Source organism: Sinocyclocheilus rhinocerous, unplaced genomic scaffold (genome assembly GCF_001515625.1).
Source record: "Sinocyclocheilus rhinocerous isolate Xijiao unplaced genomic scaffold, SAMN03320098_v1.1 scaffold539, whole genome shotgun sequence".
Classification (NCBI taxonomy): Eukaryota; Metazoa; Chordata; class Actinopteri; order Cypriniformes; family Cyprinidae; genus Sinocyclocheilus; species Sinocyclocheilus rhinocerous.
The window spans coordinates 543,760-560,770 of NW_015653003.1; the positions used below are offsets into that span (position 1 = coordinate 543,760).

The following is a 17,011-nucleotide window of genomic DNA, read 5'->3' on the forward strand; positions in this document are numbered from 1 at the left end:
TCCAAAGAACACATTATTCCTTGTACTTTATTAACACTCCATAATTCTTTAAAGGGGGGCGGGTGGTGGGTGCAGTAGAAAACCATACTCCCTTGAGGTTTATTGCTTAAAGCAAGCACGGCTCTTTCCCAGGATAAGAGATTTAACTAAGCAGAGAGGAATTTGGTCCAGAACTCATAAAAGAAGTATTTGTGTACCAGAGAAAAAGTTTGTACTTTCTTTCCAAATCTTTGTCATTAATGACTTTAGCAAATGTGAAGTGGAGAGTGAATGGAGATGCAGTGTAGGGTCTTCAAAGAAAGCCTCTAATTATTTATCCAGGATATCCCGCTGAAGAATTAGAGCGAAGAAATCACTTCCACAGAATGGTTTCACTGGGACGCCCTTTAATCCCCCTTGTTTGTGCAAGCGTGCTTGCCTTTGCGCCGGTATTAGATCCTCAGTCGCTATTTGAATACCCCACGGCCGGTGTAGGACATGAAGGAGAATGCGTCTTCTCCTCCCTGTTACTGCTTTCCTGACTCCTGAACCCAGAACAGCTGTCGCCCTCTTTGCTCAAGTTTCCTAAGTAGTCTGCCCTCCCATGCCATCCAGAAGGATCGTATCGCACTCCTCGGGTTTAAACGTTTAACAAAACACCAGGCCTCGCCATGACTCCTCTGCATGGCAGCCTTGAAACCTGTTTTCTGTGCCACGTTTGCTCGCCTGTAACTTTTTAGTGCCCTAGCATGCAAGTTATTGGAACGTTTGTGAGTTTTACACTTGTTGACACAGTGTGTTAAGCCCAAGAGTAAGCCTGTCTCTTCTTGCGTTATGATTCTTGTCACTTTCGGGACACCTGATAGCTTGAATTTGTTTCAGCAGAGCACTAAAAGGGTGTCTGCGCCTTTAAGAATGCCCTACTTGGGTTATTTGGCTAATTCCAGGTGCTGTCTCTCCCGTCGCTCTGTTTTACCAGGTGCAGGACTGGGTCATTACTGAGGTATTTGTTTTCCAGATTAGTTAAAAAGGCCTTGGATTAGAGGTGGGTTATCCAAGCTCTATTCAGCCTGCCTGATGCTGATTCTGAGTTGAAGCTCAAGTGCTCAACATGTAGTTGAAGAGCATATTGTGGCATTACTCACGAATAATCCTTCATGGCTTCACCACAGGGGGGAAAATTACAACCAAGGGTCTTATATAGGCCTTAAACCCCGATGAGCACAGCCCTGGAAAACAAATCCAGTACCCCAGTGCTGTGTGCAGCTGAAGTCCCTCTCTCAAGCGTTTACATGGAGCTACAGCGATTATGATAATGAACAGTTTTATCATCGGCCTTACAATCAATAATGCGGCTTTTTAAGGTTTAATATTTCAATGGTATTGATCATCTTAACAACCGTGTTTGCGGTCAACTTGCCTTAACTGCAGCCTCAGTGAGAGGAGAGATGAAACAGTGAGGGTATGTATGAGGGGGGGAGATGTTTGGACATTAGGAAGTTGAGGAGGAAGTGATTGAGGGAGGGGGGAATGGGAGTGGGATTACTCAGAGGACCAAACTCCTTATAGCAGATGAAATGTAATATTTCTTATATGTATAATAAATCAGTGGTGTTGTGAGGGTTTCAGAGGGAATCATAGAGGATGGTGGTCTCGTTATTTAGATGTTGACAGAGCTCAATCTCTCTATCTGACCCAGTCAACCATCCTCTTTTGCACAAGACAGATAAACATGTTCATAGCCGCGGGAACGTATTTTGAGCTGGGGGGGCTGAGAATTATTTTTAAGTCAGTTTAATACGTTTAATCAGTTGAAACGACTTTCACAGTCAATTTGATTCAACTTAACTCATTTTTAACCGTTGCTTCTTGTCATTGTAGGCTTAGGCTACTTTTTTCAATGAATTTTAATGAATATACTAATTAATAAAATGAATATTATCTATTTTGTATTACATATTGTTCATTCATTTATTTTTAACACCGCACCCCCAGCACCCCCATTTTTTCGTGGGCTACACTCCAGGGGGTGCTGCAGCACCCCCAGCACCCCTACTTCCCGCGGTAATGAACATGTTGCAAACTCTTTAGTTTGCATATTTGTCTTCTAACCTTCCACACTCTCTTTTATGTTTTCTATATCTGTCAGTCTCTCTCCTTCTGTCTCAGTCCCTCACGAGAGAGAAGAGAGCCGCTTCCTTGAGCTATTAATAGAGGAGATTTGATAATTAATGAAAATGAAAGCCTTTGGGCCTGACTGCCTTTGACACACGCACACACACACAACACATTCACACTCACTGGTATTCCTTTCATTGTGGGGACATTCCATAGATGTAATGCTTTTTCTACTGTACAAACTGTATTTTCTATCCCCTTACCCTAAGCCTACCCCTCAAACAAAGCTTTCTGCATTTTTAGATTTTCAAAACACTTTATTCTTTATGATTTATAAGCTGTTTTCCTCGTGGGGACCTAAATAAAATGTCCCCACAAGGTCAAAATTTACTGGTATTACTATACTTGCGGGGGACATTTGGTTCCCATAATGTAGTGAATACCAGTATACACACACACACACACAGGTTTGTTTTTGTGAAAAGTGGGGACATCCCATAGGCGTAATGGTTTTTATACTGTACAGACCGTATATTCTATTGCCCTTCACCAACCCTACACCTAAATCTACCCCTCACAGGAAACTTTGTGCTATTTCAGATTTTCAATACACTCCATTCTGTGTGATTTATATGCGTTTTGAAAAGTGGGGACATGGGGTAATGTCCTGAAAAGTCACCTTCTCCTTGTAATACCTATGTCATACCCTTGTCTTTATACAAATTTATGTCCTCATTTGTCACAAAAACGCGCACACACACACACACACACACAGACACACACACACACACACACTCACACATGTTTACCTAGATACCTAAATGGGGACTTATCCTTGGCTTCTGTGGTTTTTAAATTACTCATCTCTTCCTAATCCTAAGGTTAAATGGTTATTAAATTACTATATAATAACCCTAGCCCATTTCAAATTTAGGATGAAACAACACATTATTTTGCTTTAATTTTATCCTTGTGTATATATTTATATGTATGTATATATATATATATGTGTGTGTGTAAAGATAATATATTTATTTTAAAACTGTTAAAAGTGCTATACTTTGATCGCAAAATTGTGTAATTGTTAGCTAAATCTCAAAAATTTGTAGAAATTTTAAATAAAGCAAATTAAAAATCTTAAATAAAGCAAAATAATGTTGTTATTTTTTTTATCATAAATGTGGAATTTAGCCAAAGGCTTAGTAAAAGATGTAAAATATTTTACTAAGTTCTGACAATTTTTTAAGCCAAATTTGTTGTCAAAGCATAGTATCGTCACCCGCTCACGTAACCTTTTATTGGGAATGCAGTCTGATATTCTTATGATTTGTGTGTTTTTGTTGTCAGACCATCTCTTGCTCTACCTTTGAACATGCAAGTTTCAAGTCATAATGCTTTGTGGTATTTTTTTCAAGAACTCATCTGTTGGGTTTGCAGTGAAGACATCCTAAACACGCCTTCAGTATGCATCCTGTAATTAATTGTTTGTTCGAATTGATCTAGTTCACAAATGCAAAGTGTACAGGCAGGCACATGAAGACACAGCATTCTTCACAAGAGGTAAACAGGCAAATGCACCCTCTCTCTTTCTGAGAAGTAAGTAGGCTCTTTCCACTCCTCCCACCTGTGTTGTGGAGCATGCTGTGCGCACTCAATGTGCCTGGGGGTGAATGGAGGGCTTTTTGCAGCACGAACATGATCACCCATCTCTGATTATACATCAATACCTTTATCCCTGGGATAATTTATGCACTTACAAAACACAAAGCTTTATCTAAACCAACCACTGGGGAAGGTGGAGGCAAATAATGTGATATTACTTTACCTTAAGATTTGTTAAGAAAAGAGAGGGGAAAAGGCAGCATGCAGGGGGCAAAACAATAATTATTTTACTGTTCTCGAAATGACATCCTCCCTTTATTTCATCTCATATTATTATTATTTTTTTTTTAAATAATAATATATTTTTTATTTATTTTAATATAGTTCATATTATGTAGGTATATTTTTAACTTGATAAATATTCCTACTCTATAATATGCATGTAATATAATAAAATCATATTGGATTTTCTAGTGAAAAAAGATTTTATTTAATTTTTTTGCATATGATGTCGAGAAGAAATGTGTGGCTGCTGGGCAAATGGAAGCGCTTACCAAAAACAACAGAGAGCGGAGAATCTCCAACAGTATGCATTTTTAATAGGGGAATGTGGATATGTTGAGTTTGATATTAGCTCTGTGGCTGCAAGTGGGCTGGTGTGAAGCTCATTTGTACTCGGGCACCATTCCTCCGCCAGCCCCCCCATGCTGCCTGCTAATTGGCAGGAGACTGGGAGCTTCCTGCTGCGTGTTTGCCACTTTCCCCTTGCTCTACCACCCCACCAGCTCTTTTTGCCAGCTTTCCCCTCCGAACTGAGTAATTAACTCACAGCTAATTAACCACTTCTAATTACACCGAGAAGCCTGTTTCTTTCGCACTCACCAAAAGTGATGAGACACTTTGCCAGCGCACGGATTCCCCTTCAGCTGCCTTTAAACCCGCTCCAGATTTCATCGGCTGAATAAATGGCGCTAAAAGCAGCCTGACGTTGCATCACACGCTTTGTCAGGAAAACATTTTTATGCTCCCTTTGTTTTGCTACATTGATTGCGTTTACAGATCTTATGCTGTAACCCGAGAGCAAAAATTATCACCAAGATTCAGTTTCATTCCCTAGAACAGAGAACGCTATTGATACCTCGGAATCAATTCGTTTGTGTTCAGGCCAGAGACCAATTAGTAACAGATGAGTTTGCAGATGTTTACTGTTACATAAAGTCACAGAGGAGTACCTCCCATTTCCACAACAAACATAATCTATTAACTAGTGTCAGCGTGCAGGTAGAGCGCTTGGGCCTCACTCACTAATGGCTGTGGCTCTGGGAGAGATGCATGCTGGGAACCAGCGTTTAGTCCCGTGTACAGTGCTGAGCTTGGCAGTAGAGCTGTGCACAGTAGCAGCAGATAGCTGTGCTCTCTCATCCCTTGCCCACAGCCACGTTGCACTGATCTCTCTTTCTCTCTCTATCGCTTCTTCTCCCTCTCTCCACAGCCTCAGTCTCATCACAGCCGCTGCTATTTCTGTTGCACAGACTGATAGCTTGAAGTAAAGATCATTGATTTTACGGGAAGCAGTGTTTACAGCCAGAGTGCCATCGACCTGAGGTGACTTTTTGCCTTCTGATACAGCAACTCCTCTGAAGTGTCGCTGTGTCTACATTAAACGTTCAGGACGAGGAAAAGGAGGTGGAGGAATTTTTCAGTCCACTCTGTTTACCTTTGCTCACTAATAAAGCTGAAATTGAATAAATGGTGCTGACTCAAAATACCCAGTGTGGAACTTCTGCAGAAGTGCTTTTGAATTATATAAGAGTCGTGACATTCTGTCACTGATGTCATTAATCATTTAGGAAATTAGACATTTTTATATAATAATAATAATAATAAATATTATTATTATTATTATTACTATTATTATTTTATTTATTTATTTTATAATTGTCTATAGAAGTTACTTATTCTTATTTGGTGCACATAGTTGTTTTTATCAACCTTTTTAGCATGTGTACCCCAACATCCCCTCTAAATATATTATATTATATTATATTATATTATATTATATTATATTGTAAACAACAATCAACATGTTGTCAACAAAAAATATATAACATTTATTTAATTATATTTATAATTATTTAGAGTTTAGAGTTATAATTATTTAGAGTATTTTGAGATATAATAATTTTTATTATGTTTAGATGTTTTTTTTGTTTTTTTTTACTGAATAACTATATTGACTGTTGGCTTCTTTGATTGGATGAGAGATATGATGGGAGGAGAATAAGACGATGTTATGTTATGAAAACAAATATGAATAAAGAGCACTGCTGCAGAAATCTTCCTCATTGTCCTTACATACATAAATACTGTATGTGTTTTGCTCATGTATTCAGCTACGTCATGTGCAGACTGACACAAATATTCTGTCAGCTCACGTATGTTTTAGTTGTAGTTTTTGTTTTATTTTCAACTAGGCAAAACTCAGGCATTTTAGCATTAAGATTGATAATGCAGCAGTGTGGTGAACAGTTTCTCCACATATATATGCGATTTAGTTGGCGTATTCTTCAAAGATGAAGCCTTCTCACCCAGCTTCAGTGAATACATTCACATACACCCTTTGTGCAATATCAGGAGGCCCTCCCTGCTTTATCAATAGGAACCTTCCCTTCCCACATCTTCCTGTAACTTGCCTAGCATTTATGCCATTGATTTTTCAATAAGCACCCTAACCCTGTAGTGGCCAGCCTGTGTGATGGCTAGATCTGGTGGGAGATGGGAAAAGAAAAGCGGGGCTTGCTGCAGACCACAGGGAGGTGATGATGAAGCTTTTTTGTTCCTCTGATAGTCTCTGGAAGGATACGTTCTTTACATATTGAGGGGTGCTGGGGGTGGGGCGTGGGGGTCAGGCCGCACCCCGTGGCGGTTCTCAGCTGGGGCCGAGCAGGAGTTAATTCCCCAGGAGAGGGTCAGGAGCGCTGGGCCTCTGGAGGCCTGGCCCCTGGGCAGGTGATTGTGCGTGCTTATAATCAGACGGGTCCTTATCCTTTAATTCCATCCTTGCTCAGCCAGTAAATCCCACCAAATAAAAAGGCTCATAAATAAAAACTTATCTCATTTTCTGTCCCCTCTAAATGACATCCAGACCCAGCTTCTGACAGTTTTCATTATGTACTGTGCTTTTTTTTAAATTCGTTAAAAACCTTATGTACTTTGTTTGGCAGGTTAAGAGGGAATGTTTTCTATTCTGCTTAATTTGAGTTTAGAAGAGTTTCTGTGTTCCTCTAAGAAACCCTGGAATTCCTGCCTCACAACTTCATGATTGTGCATGAAGTGCAGATTGTTTAGTGAAGATGAGCCCTTGATGACAGAATGTGTAGGATATAAAGGAAACAATGATGTTTTATACTTGTTTTTATGGAGTGTTTGACTGGCAGAAGGTGCTTGTATAAGGTGAGAGAAATGCCTAATATGCATTTCCTGTATGCTTCTGCTTCTCTGTCTGAGCTTTCGTTAGGTTAGGAGAGAGATTTAAAGATTCTTTAAAGAGGTGTTGCTTTGGAAGCAGACCTTGAGCGGACAAACTTCATTATATCTGCCCGCCCATCTGCGACTGGCAGACTCCAGACAATCCTATTGCACATCAGTAACCACTGCAGGTTATTGAATTAGACCATCTCCATTTTAAAGGGCAATCCTGTTTTCTGTAAGCAGACGCGCCCAGACGGCTTGGGCCGCCACTCTCTAGCACTGTTTAATTCTTTAAAGGAAACCATCTCATTTGCTTTAAATTAAAAGCATATCATTGCAGATTTTCAGGAATGACCATTTGTGATTGCCTGAGTCATAATCCTTTAGCTGTTTATGTTTAACAATTTAAGTAGTTCTTTGCTCTATCTATTACACACAATCCCATAATGCTGCAGCAGCGTTGAGGGGGGCATAATAGGAACAGGTTACTGGAATGTTATTTTTGGACTTCTGTCAGTTGTTGAATTTAAACATATTGTTGCTAAATGACTTCATAATAGTGTAACACTTAATTATATTGAATTAAACCAACATAATTAACAAATTAGCAAAATACACACACAAAATAAAAACATGGGCATTGTTTGACATGGGTGGGGGAGGGAGCGGGTGGCTTTGTGGGCAGGACTTGAGGGGTGTCAAATTTTCATCAGACATTCATGAAGAGGGAGTCAAACATTATCAATCTCCCCAGCCAAACACACTCATGTTAATACATTTGGTGGGGGTGGGGCTGCAGACACAGTGTCTGATCACTGCTGAAATTTGCATCCCTAAGTAAGTAAGTAAATAAATCAAGTAGAGACAGTCAATGTGCTAATCAGGCAGGATGCGGTGGTTAGCGTGCTGCCGGGAAACTTTGCTCATGTAATATTCAGCAATGGAGGGTGAAAGGGCAGGCCAGAGTTATTGGTTTCAGTCCGGTTGCCCTCTTTAATCAATGCTGCCTGCATACCTTTATTAAAATTATTAGCTCAGCAGTATCTCTTGCTATCATTTTATCTCCTTTATCGCCTGCTTGAAATTGTGGCCTGCTCATGGCTCTTTCGTTGCTCAGGGCAGCACTCCCCTTTGGAAAGTTCGCTCTCATTTATTATTTCAGAGGCAGAGGACTGTTTAAAACCAGGCTAAACGTGCATATTATTGGATGCTAGATCTATACGTACATCATTTGAAGTACCAACATTGCAGTTGTATTTTAAGCTTAAAAAATAATATAAACAAATCTTTATTTCTTTGTTGTGTGTATTTATATACATAAATATAAATGCTTGCTGTAAAAAGCATGTACACATCTTCTAAATGCATCATATGGGCATGATCTATTCATGCAGTGTGTTCTGTGTGTGGGATCTTTCTATAATGGAGGTCTTAAAACAGCATGGCTAATATATTTTTGTAACCTTCAGTTATTTCTTCGGGTGTGAGATGGATCATGTGCTGATGGTGGGTTTCACTGTGTCTAATTAGCAGCACAATGGAGCTTTTTTATCCATTAAGTTATTCTGTTACTGTGTTTCTCATACTCAACGTTAATTAAAAAAAATGTATGCAGGATTTGGAACATAGAAGACTCCGGGTGTTGTGTGGAAGGTCTAGATAAAAGATGGTAACTGGCTGATATGACAGGATGAGGCATCTGAGCTGCCTTATTAGTGCTTGTCTGAGGTATTGTGTTTAAATACCTTATCTAACCTAATGAGCACTTTGTCATTTTCCACCATTATATCTCAGACTTTTGTTTCTCATCTAATTTACTATACATTAAGCTGCTCCCCACTCAGTGTATGTGTACATAGCTTCACCATTTATCAAGACGCTTTGTATGTCTGGTTGAATGTTCAGCTTCACAAGACTAAAAAAATCAGTTTCACAAGACTTCACAAGGCATTGTACATTTCAAGCAGTAGTTTACACCTGTCTCTCTCTCTCTTTTTCTCATCAGGCCTGGATGCGATGAACGCCTCATGTAGGCATCAGCATGGAAAGCTGTGAGTCTCCCGTGGTTTCGGGGACAGACGATGGGCTTGGCTCCTCCACCACATCCCAGCAGCAGCACCATCCACAACCCTGGAACGATCACCCTAACGCACAGGTCCCACCTTGTAACCAGTCCCCTTCCTTGGAGCCCCTGTCTCTCTCTGCACCCCACTCAGCCCAGCTCCAGAATCCTAGCACAACCTGTGAGGTTGTAAGAGAACAGCAACAGCAAACACTGTCACAGGCTGCCAGCGATAATTCCACTACCAGACGGCTGCACCCCAAAAGAGAGGGGTTAGAGGAGGAGGAGCAGGAGGGAGTGAGCTGTGGAGAAGAGGACGAAGACTTGGAAGAATTGGATGAAATGGAGATTGATAGCTGTTTTCCTAGTCTGCAGCCCTTCCCTGGTGTGCCTATGATGCCAAGTGGAGGGGGCATGCCCATGCTCATGCGGCAACAGCCCTCCCATCGGAGGGGAGCCACTGAGAGTGGGAGCGAAGAAGAGGAGGAAGAGGAGAGTAGTGATGTGGAAAACCTGGCTGGAGAGATAGTATACCAGCCTGATGGCTCTGCCTACATTGTGGAGAGTCTCAGCCAGCTTATCCAAAGCGATGGGAGCATGGAACCAGGCCTGCTCCCTTCAAACTCTCTCCCCAGTGGGGGAAAACCAGGGGAACCTGCGGGGACCTCTTCTTCGGTGTACCCTCAGATCATCAACACGTTTCATATAGCCTCGTCTTTCGGAAAATGGTTCGGCTCCTCAGACCAAGGTTTCCCCAATACCTCAACCCTGGCAGGCCTCAGTCCTGTCCTGCACAGTTTCCGCGTCTTTGATGTGCGGCACAAAAGCAACAAGGATTACCTGAACAGCGACGGGTCTGCCAAGAAGTCCTGTGTATCCAAAGATGTTCCCAACAACGTGGATTTCTCCAAATTTGATGGCCTGGCCCTTTATGGCAAAGGCAAGCCCATCCTCATGTGTTTCCTCTGCAAGTTGTCTTTCGGCTACGCACGCTCCTTTGTCACTCATGCAGTCCATGACCATCGCATGACCCTATGTGAGGACGAGCGCAGGCTCTTAGGCCACAAGCATGCATCGGCGATTATACAGGGCATTGGGAAAGACAAAGAACCACTCATTAGCTTCCTAGAACCAAAAAATAAAAACTCTCCTCCACTGCCAACCCTGGTACCCATGAACTCAGGCCAGAGCTTCTACGGCACATTCAGTGGGGTTCATTTAGAAGGGGGCAGCAGTAGTGAGGTAGGTGATAACCTCCTCAAAAAAGACTCTGACTCGGGTCTCCAGCAACAAGCCCTCCTCAGGCTGGGGGGTTTTGGCAGCCCCAAAACCTCCCGTACCTCTACCCCAGGCCCAGCCAAAGACTCCAACACTCTGTCCAAGCAGGGTAGGAGAACAGAGGGGTCTGTGGTGAAGGAGGGGACTCATAGAGGGGAGGATGGGGATGCAGAAACCTGTGAAAGAAAGGCTCTCCTTCACGGTGAGGAGATGGCCTCAGAGGAAGAGGATGAGCTTCTTTTAGAAGAAGAGGATGAAGAGGTAGAGGATGAAATCACTGCGGTGGCCTGTAGTGGAAATAGCAGCAGCGGTGGCGGATTTGTGGGGGAACTGGCTGTCGCAAACCAAAGCATCTCCAAATCTCCTTTATTAATGCCTAGTAGCACTCTCCAGCCTTCTGCTTGTCTCTCTGCAGCCAGCCCTGCACTCAGCAGCAAAGCCTCTGCTTCCATGTCCTCCTCTTCTGTCAGAGGGTCAGAGGATTGGATGGCTGCAGACAGTGGAGGGAGAACTTCAGATCTCTCTCTGAGCTTTAACTGCCAAGGGTCTACAGTCCCCGCGGCAATGGCGGCAGTCGCCGGCAGAGGGGGCGAAGAGGATGGGGCCGCATGTTCCTCTGAGAGCACGTCCTCCCCCCTTGCGTCCAATGCTGCTGCTGAGGAAAGTGCCAATCGAGATAGTGCCACAGCTCCTGAACCAAATGAATGCCCAGCAGAGGGAGATGAGGACAACGGTGCCCTCTTCCACCACCACCACCACTTTCACCAGCATCACCCACACCCTTCACCTAATGCTCACACGCACCTCCATCACACAGCTGCTTGTGACATGTCAGGAATGAGTGAATGCACCCAGAACCATGGGGCTGGGGGCAGTGGAGGGAGTGGGGTGGAGTGCCCGAAGTGTGATACTGTCCTAGGCTCCTCTCGTTCACTGGGTGGCCATATGACCATGATGCACTCACGGAATTCGTGCAAGACACTGAAGTGTCCCAAGTGCAACTGGCACTACAAATACCAGCAGACCTTGGAGGCCCACATGAAGGAGAAGCACCCTGACTCTGGAAGCTCCTGTGCGTACTGCACCAGTGGACAGAGTCACCCTCGCCTTGCCCGTGGGGAGAGCTACACATGTGGCTACAAGCCCTTCCGCTGTGAGGTCTGCAACTATTCCACTACTACCAAAGGCAACCTAAGCATTCATATGCAGTCTGACAAGCATCTTAACAACATGCAGACATTACAAAATGGAGGAACTATTCCAACCGCTGGTGAACAGGTGTTTGGGCATGCACCTGGAGGGGTGGTACCTGTTTCTTCTGCTATCCAGGCCAGCAGCCATCATCCTAGTCACCACCATCATCCAGTGCAGTCCTCCACCCACATGGCAGGGCCCTGTGGTGCCCCTTCACCTACCAAGCCAAAAAGCAAGCCCACCTGGCGGTGTGAGGTGTGCGACTATGAGACCAATGTAGCACGTAACCTGCGCATCCACATGACAAGCGAGAAACACATGCACAACATGATGCTGCTTCAGCAGAACATGACCCAAATGCAGCATGGCCGGCTTGGTCTAGGTGCCATGCCTTCACCCTCAGAGGCTGAGCTGTACCAATACTACTTGACCCAAAACATGAGCCTACCACCGGGCCTTAAGATGGACCCATCTGGAGCTGATGCCCAGTTCTTGCTTGGAAGTTTTCATCTGGACCCCAACATGGCGGCTCTGGCCCCAGCACTAGGTGAGTTTAATGAGTTACAGATAACACATATGGCAGTTCATGTGGGTTTTGAGCACTGTCTCTGTGTTTAACTATTCATCTGTAATTTCTTAAAGACATATAAGACCCTTTCATGTTTATTTAAACCATGCCATTCCTGTTAAACTATTTGACTTTTTATCTTGTACGGGTGATAGATTATTTTTTTAAATTCTATGTTATATTTTAGTCCCCCCCCTCTTGCTAACATTATTATCTCCACCCATACTAACACATGCTACAAACACTGTATTTCCCCATGCTGACAGCTCTGTCTGTGCCTATAGCCTTCAGGCACACCTTCCTTGTTTAACATTCACTCACTCTCTTAAACAACTTTGAAAAAGGTGAGTGAGGGAGAGAGAAATAGGCACATGCAAGGTTGAAATGTATTTGAAGGGAAGCGAGTGTCAGTATGCAGAGAGATAAAGGCCACTTACCTAAATGTATAGAAAGCAACATGTGTGGAGTGGGGGGAGAAGTCAACATGCTTTATGAAAGGTGCACTCTTCAGTCTTGAATTGACTTGAGTGACAGGTATTTAACCTGATTTACAGCATAAAGAAAAAAAAATCTGTGGCAACATGTTCAGTATGTAGCTTTCTTGAAATAAAGACATGATTCTTTAATGTAGATATCATGCTTGGTTCAATGCCTGAAACAAGAAAAATAGTTTGACTATATGTGTTTGTATCAAGGCTGACACATTAAAAAAAAAAAAAAAAAACATAGCTGGTACAATAGGTTTAGGGGAATGTAGTTTTAGCATATTCACGTAGTGCTTACTAGTCTTGGAGATTTCAGCTTCTGAAACTCAGACACTGGCACACAGAGAAAAAGAGGGAGTGAGCGAGTAGGAAAGACAGGCACACACATCTTCTTAACACTCAAGCTTCGGTTTATTTTTCGCATCCTTATGTGTCATTCTATCTGGGTCAGATTAGCTGGGAAATCCCCCCTTTTGCTGCCCCTGTGTTTCTTGTGAAAGATAGTGTGACGGAGTAGACTGGGGCCAGGGGAGTGTTCCACATGGCCCTGTCCTCTTGGCTCATACTAAACATCACTGTTTTCATGTCAATACTATGCAACTACCACTGCATACCAGCTTGTCCTTGTTTCCTGCTTTTGTAATTGCAGCTATATACTTTACCATAGTCAAAAAAGGAAGGAAAAGGGGCCTAGTGAGGGTAATTCAGCAGCATAGTAGAGAATTTGTCATGCCAGTTATAAGCCCACAATTTGCACAGACTTGTTTCAAACTGTTGCCAGTTCAAAGACACAAACAGGAATTGATTGCTGTGACTAATTCTTTTTTCTTTTTTTTTAAAATCCTCCCTCTTCTAGCCATTTGGTTGGTTTTCCGGTGAGGAAATGTTCAATAAACATATTACAGGGAAGAAATGACAGGCATAAGACTTATAAAGAAGAGTGGAGTCATTACACAAACAATCTGGAATGTTCAGTGCACTTTCATATGTTTAAAGTCTCACACAACAAGCTATCAGATTTAGGTATTTGCATATAAGTGACAAATTAGACCTCTGGACTCCGGTCATCATAATATAAATTCATTTTGTTTTTGTTTTTTATAAAGTACAATTTGTAAAACCTTTCAGATTAATGCCTCCAGTGTTTTTCATAATGCGTCCATTATAAAAAAAATGTTTACACTACTTAAACATTGATATCGACTGACAAAAGCTAAATATTCAAATTATGTTCTTACGAGACATGCTTAAGAGGTCATGAATACTGAACTTAACCTACAGATTTAAAAGTGTTTACATGAGAGGTTTATGGAAAGAAAAGAAAATGACTTTGTTAATCGATGCACATTGTAAGAGTACTAAAGAGAAGTTTAACAAACCTGAAAAGACAAGGGCAACAAGAGGCATAAAAAGCCTGAAAACAGTTGATAAGGGAAAAGGAAAAAGGAGGAATTTTATAAAATTAAGAGATTAAAATGAAGAGAAAGCATTATAAATAGAAATAGTTTTCCTCAGAGTGGTGGATATTACAATGATTTGAAGGAGATTGTCAGAGGTCTCTCTAACCCTGCACTAAAAGCTGAAGGTAATGGTGAAACGAGCAGGCTGCATGCTGCCCCAATAAATAAAAAGGAGCTGTTGGAATTAATTTAGTGTAAAGCCATACTGGTTTACTGGGTGCTCTCAATCTGGGCAGTGACAGATTGAAGATCAGCGAACTGAGGCAACAGCTTCTATGCATCCCTCGTCTCCAAATCTCAGCCTCTAGCGTCTTCCTCAAGCTGTTCTTTGAGACCTTGTGCTTCTGTTGTTGAATTTATAGTTTCTTTGGCTCCCACACCTTCTTTTCATTCCTTAAAAATACATTAATAAAAAAAAAATGTTTAATTCAAACACTTCGAGCAGGAGGATCGATTAGTTCCCAATCAGAGGTGAAAGACCAAGACTTCAAGAAGGAAGATCTAATTTTTTATATTATATTTTTTATAATTTTTTTTTGTGAAAAGATGCTTGTAGTTGATTTACAGTAATGTAGCCTGAGCACTCTTTAGATCTCCGGTAATGATTGAATAACTTTATTTTTGTGCCTCTGCTCACAGCCTCTGGAGTTGATTTAATGGCAGGGCTATGAAAGTGCAGGACTGTGTAAATCCACACCTCTCTCTCTCTCTCTTCTTACTCTTGCTCTGAGCTCAAAGGAAATTATAATCTTGATTTAATAAAATTATGTAGATAAATACACACTTGCACATTATCCTGGAGAACAAATTCACTTTGACTGCACAGACAAACATGACTCTTTGTTAAAAGGCTGAACTATGCACCTTTTCCCTGTTTCCCAGGACATTCTTGTAATTTGAGGAAGTTTTAATGAGGGAGGGAAAATCAGCACAGATGAAATGCCCAACCCTCACTGTTACATTGTATTGGACCATGTGTCCATATGTCCCTTATTGCCTCAGATGAAAATTAATGGAAAATTAAAAGTAGTGCTAAATGCTGTATTTGAAAAGAGACAGTGTACTTGTGAAAGATCAATATTCTGTCTGACAGATCAGTGATCACTTTTGTGTCTTCTGTTCTCAGTTGGAGGGGACATTGCAATGGATGTACGCCTGGGTGGGGGACAGCTGGTCTCAGAGGAGCTGATGACCTTGGGTGAAAGCCTATCCCAGACCAGCGACCCCTCCCTCAAACTCTTCCAGTGCGCTGTGTGCAACCGCTTCACTACCGACAACCTGGAAGTGCTTGGCCTGCACATGAGTGCCGAGCGTTTGCTCCCAGAGGAGGAGTGGAGAGCGGTGGTGGGCGACTCGCACCAGTGCAAGCTGTGCCACTACACCACACAGCTCAAGGCCAACTTTCAGCTGCATTGCAAGACTGACAAACATGTGCAGAAGTATCAGCTGGTGGCACACATTAAGGAGGGCGGCAAGGGCAATGAGTGGCGCCTCAAGTGCGTGGCCATTGGCAACCCTGTGCACCTCAAATGCAATGCCTGTGACTACTATACCAACAGCCTGGAAAAACTGAGGATGCACACGGTCAACTCCCGCCATGAGGCCAGTCTCAAGCTGTACAAGGTGAGTGACTCTGGTGGTCCTACCCTAACCAAGTGCCATGTGACAAGTAATCCAGCCTCAAGTAATTTTTCTGTCTACACTTAAAGCAAAAATTCTGTTCAGCAATCTCAGAATTTTTTTTTATATAAATTAAGGAAAAGGGAAGTTTTGAACCAACAAGATTTCACTTTGGGCAGAGCTACCCAGTACATCACTACAACAAAATGCCTTATAGCTTGTCAAGGGAGGTTAGGACAGAAACTCCAATCAACTTGGAAGAGACAGGGTAGCATCTTTCTGGTTAGGACACAGTGTTAGACTTTCTACGAGTTTTAAACACACATCCAGCCTACTGTACGACTGAATCGACCAGCACTTTCCATCTCTACGGCCAACTATGAGTGATGGCCCGGTGCAGTATGTTAAGGTCTAATGCGCATGCAATGGAGAGGGGAGAACACGGACACTTAGAGGGAGGGAGGAACATGGCAGGTCAGCAGGGTGGGGAGAAGGGCAGCTGATGAAATTGCTGAAAGAGAGGATGAAGAAGTGTGAAGAGACAGAGGTTTGATGCTAATACCTTTCGGAGTGGGAAGGGCAGAATCGCTCTCGACAGCCGTATTGATTTTCACCGGACTTGGAGCTTCACCTTCTACTCTAATCATTCCATAATAGCCAATGGATGAACACTCTCTGAACAAATGCCCATAAATCTAGCAGGCCTGATTCCATTTAGGCACCTATCCTGTGTTTCTGCGAGCCTAGCTCAGGCTGTGTTTAACTTAGACTGGCACGACTGCACACAGGGACTTCTCTCCTTAATTCTCCCTTTCTTTCTCTCTGTCGCTTGTTCTCACATGCTCAATGAGTTACTGACTCACATACCACCCATTTCAGCTGTAAATCACTGCCCATGCTTACTTGACCTTTATTTACACTCCTTTCTCAAGTGTTAAACCTTTGAGAGTGAACAAAAATATACAATACATTTTATTGCATTTTATTCAGGGATCTTTGAAGACAACATGCATTTGCAACCTACTCTAACATACTTCAGAGTGAAACTGAATATTTAAAGAGAAAAAAAAAACCGGTAGGGCCAGACATCATTGGCTATTAACCTTACCAAACGTAGCCTAAAACAATGGCTTAATAGCTATTTGGCTTTTGGTTGACATTGCTTTCCCTGCCA

General features: G+C 42.4%; 1 protein-coding gene across 4 annotated transcripts in view; it reads left to right on the forward strand.

Moving 5' to 3' along the window:
- Positions 1 to 17,011, forward strand: part of LOC107715462 (zinc finger homeobox protein 3-like) — a 349,927-nt gene that overhangs the window by 242,398 nt on the left and 90,518 nt on the right. For all 4 annotated transcript variants that reach the window (XM_016521610.1, XM_016521608.1, XM_016521609.1 and 1 more), the window contains 2 exons: positions 9,176 to 12,251; positions 15,344 to 15,840. In XM_016521610.1, the coding sequence (XP_016377096.1) occupies positions 9,212 to 12,251; positions 15,344 to 15,840 (3,537 nt within the window). In that variant the 5' untranslated portion in view covers positions 9,176 to 9,211. The remainder of the gene's footprint in view (positions 1 to 9,175; positions 12,252 to 15,343; positions 15,841 to 17,011) is intronic.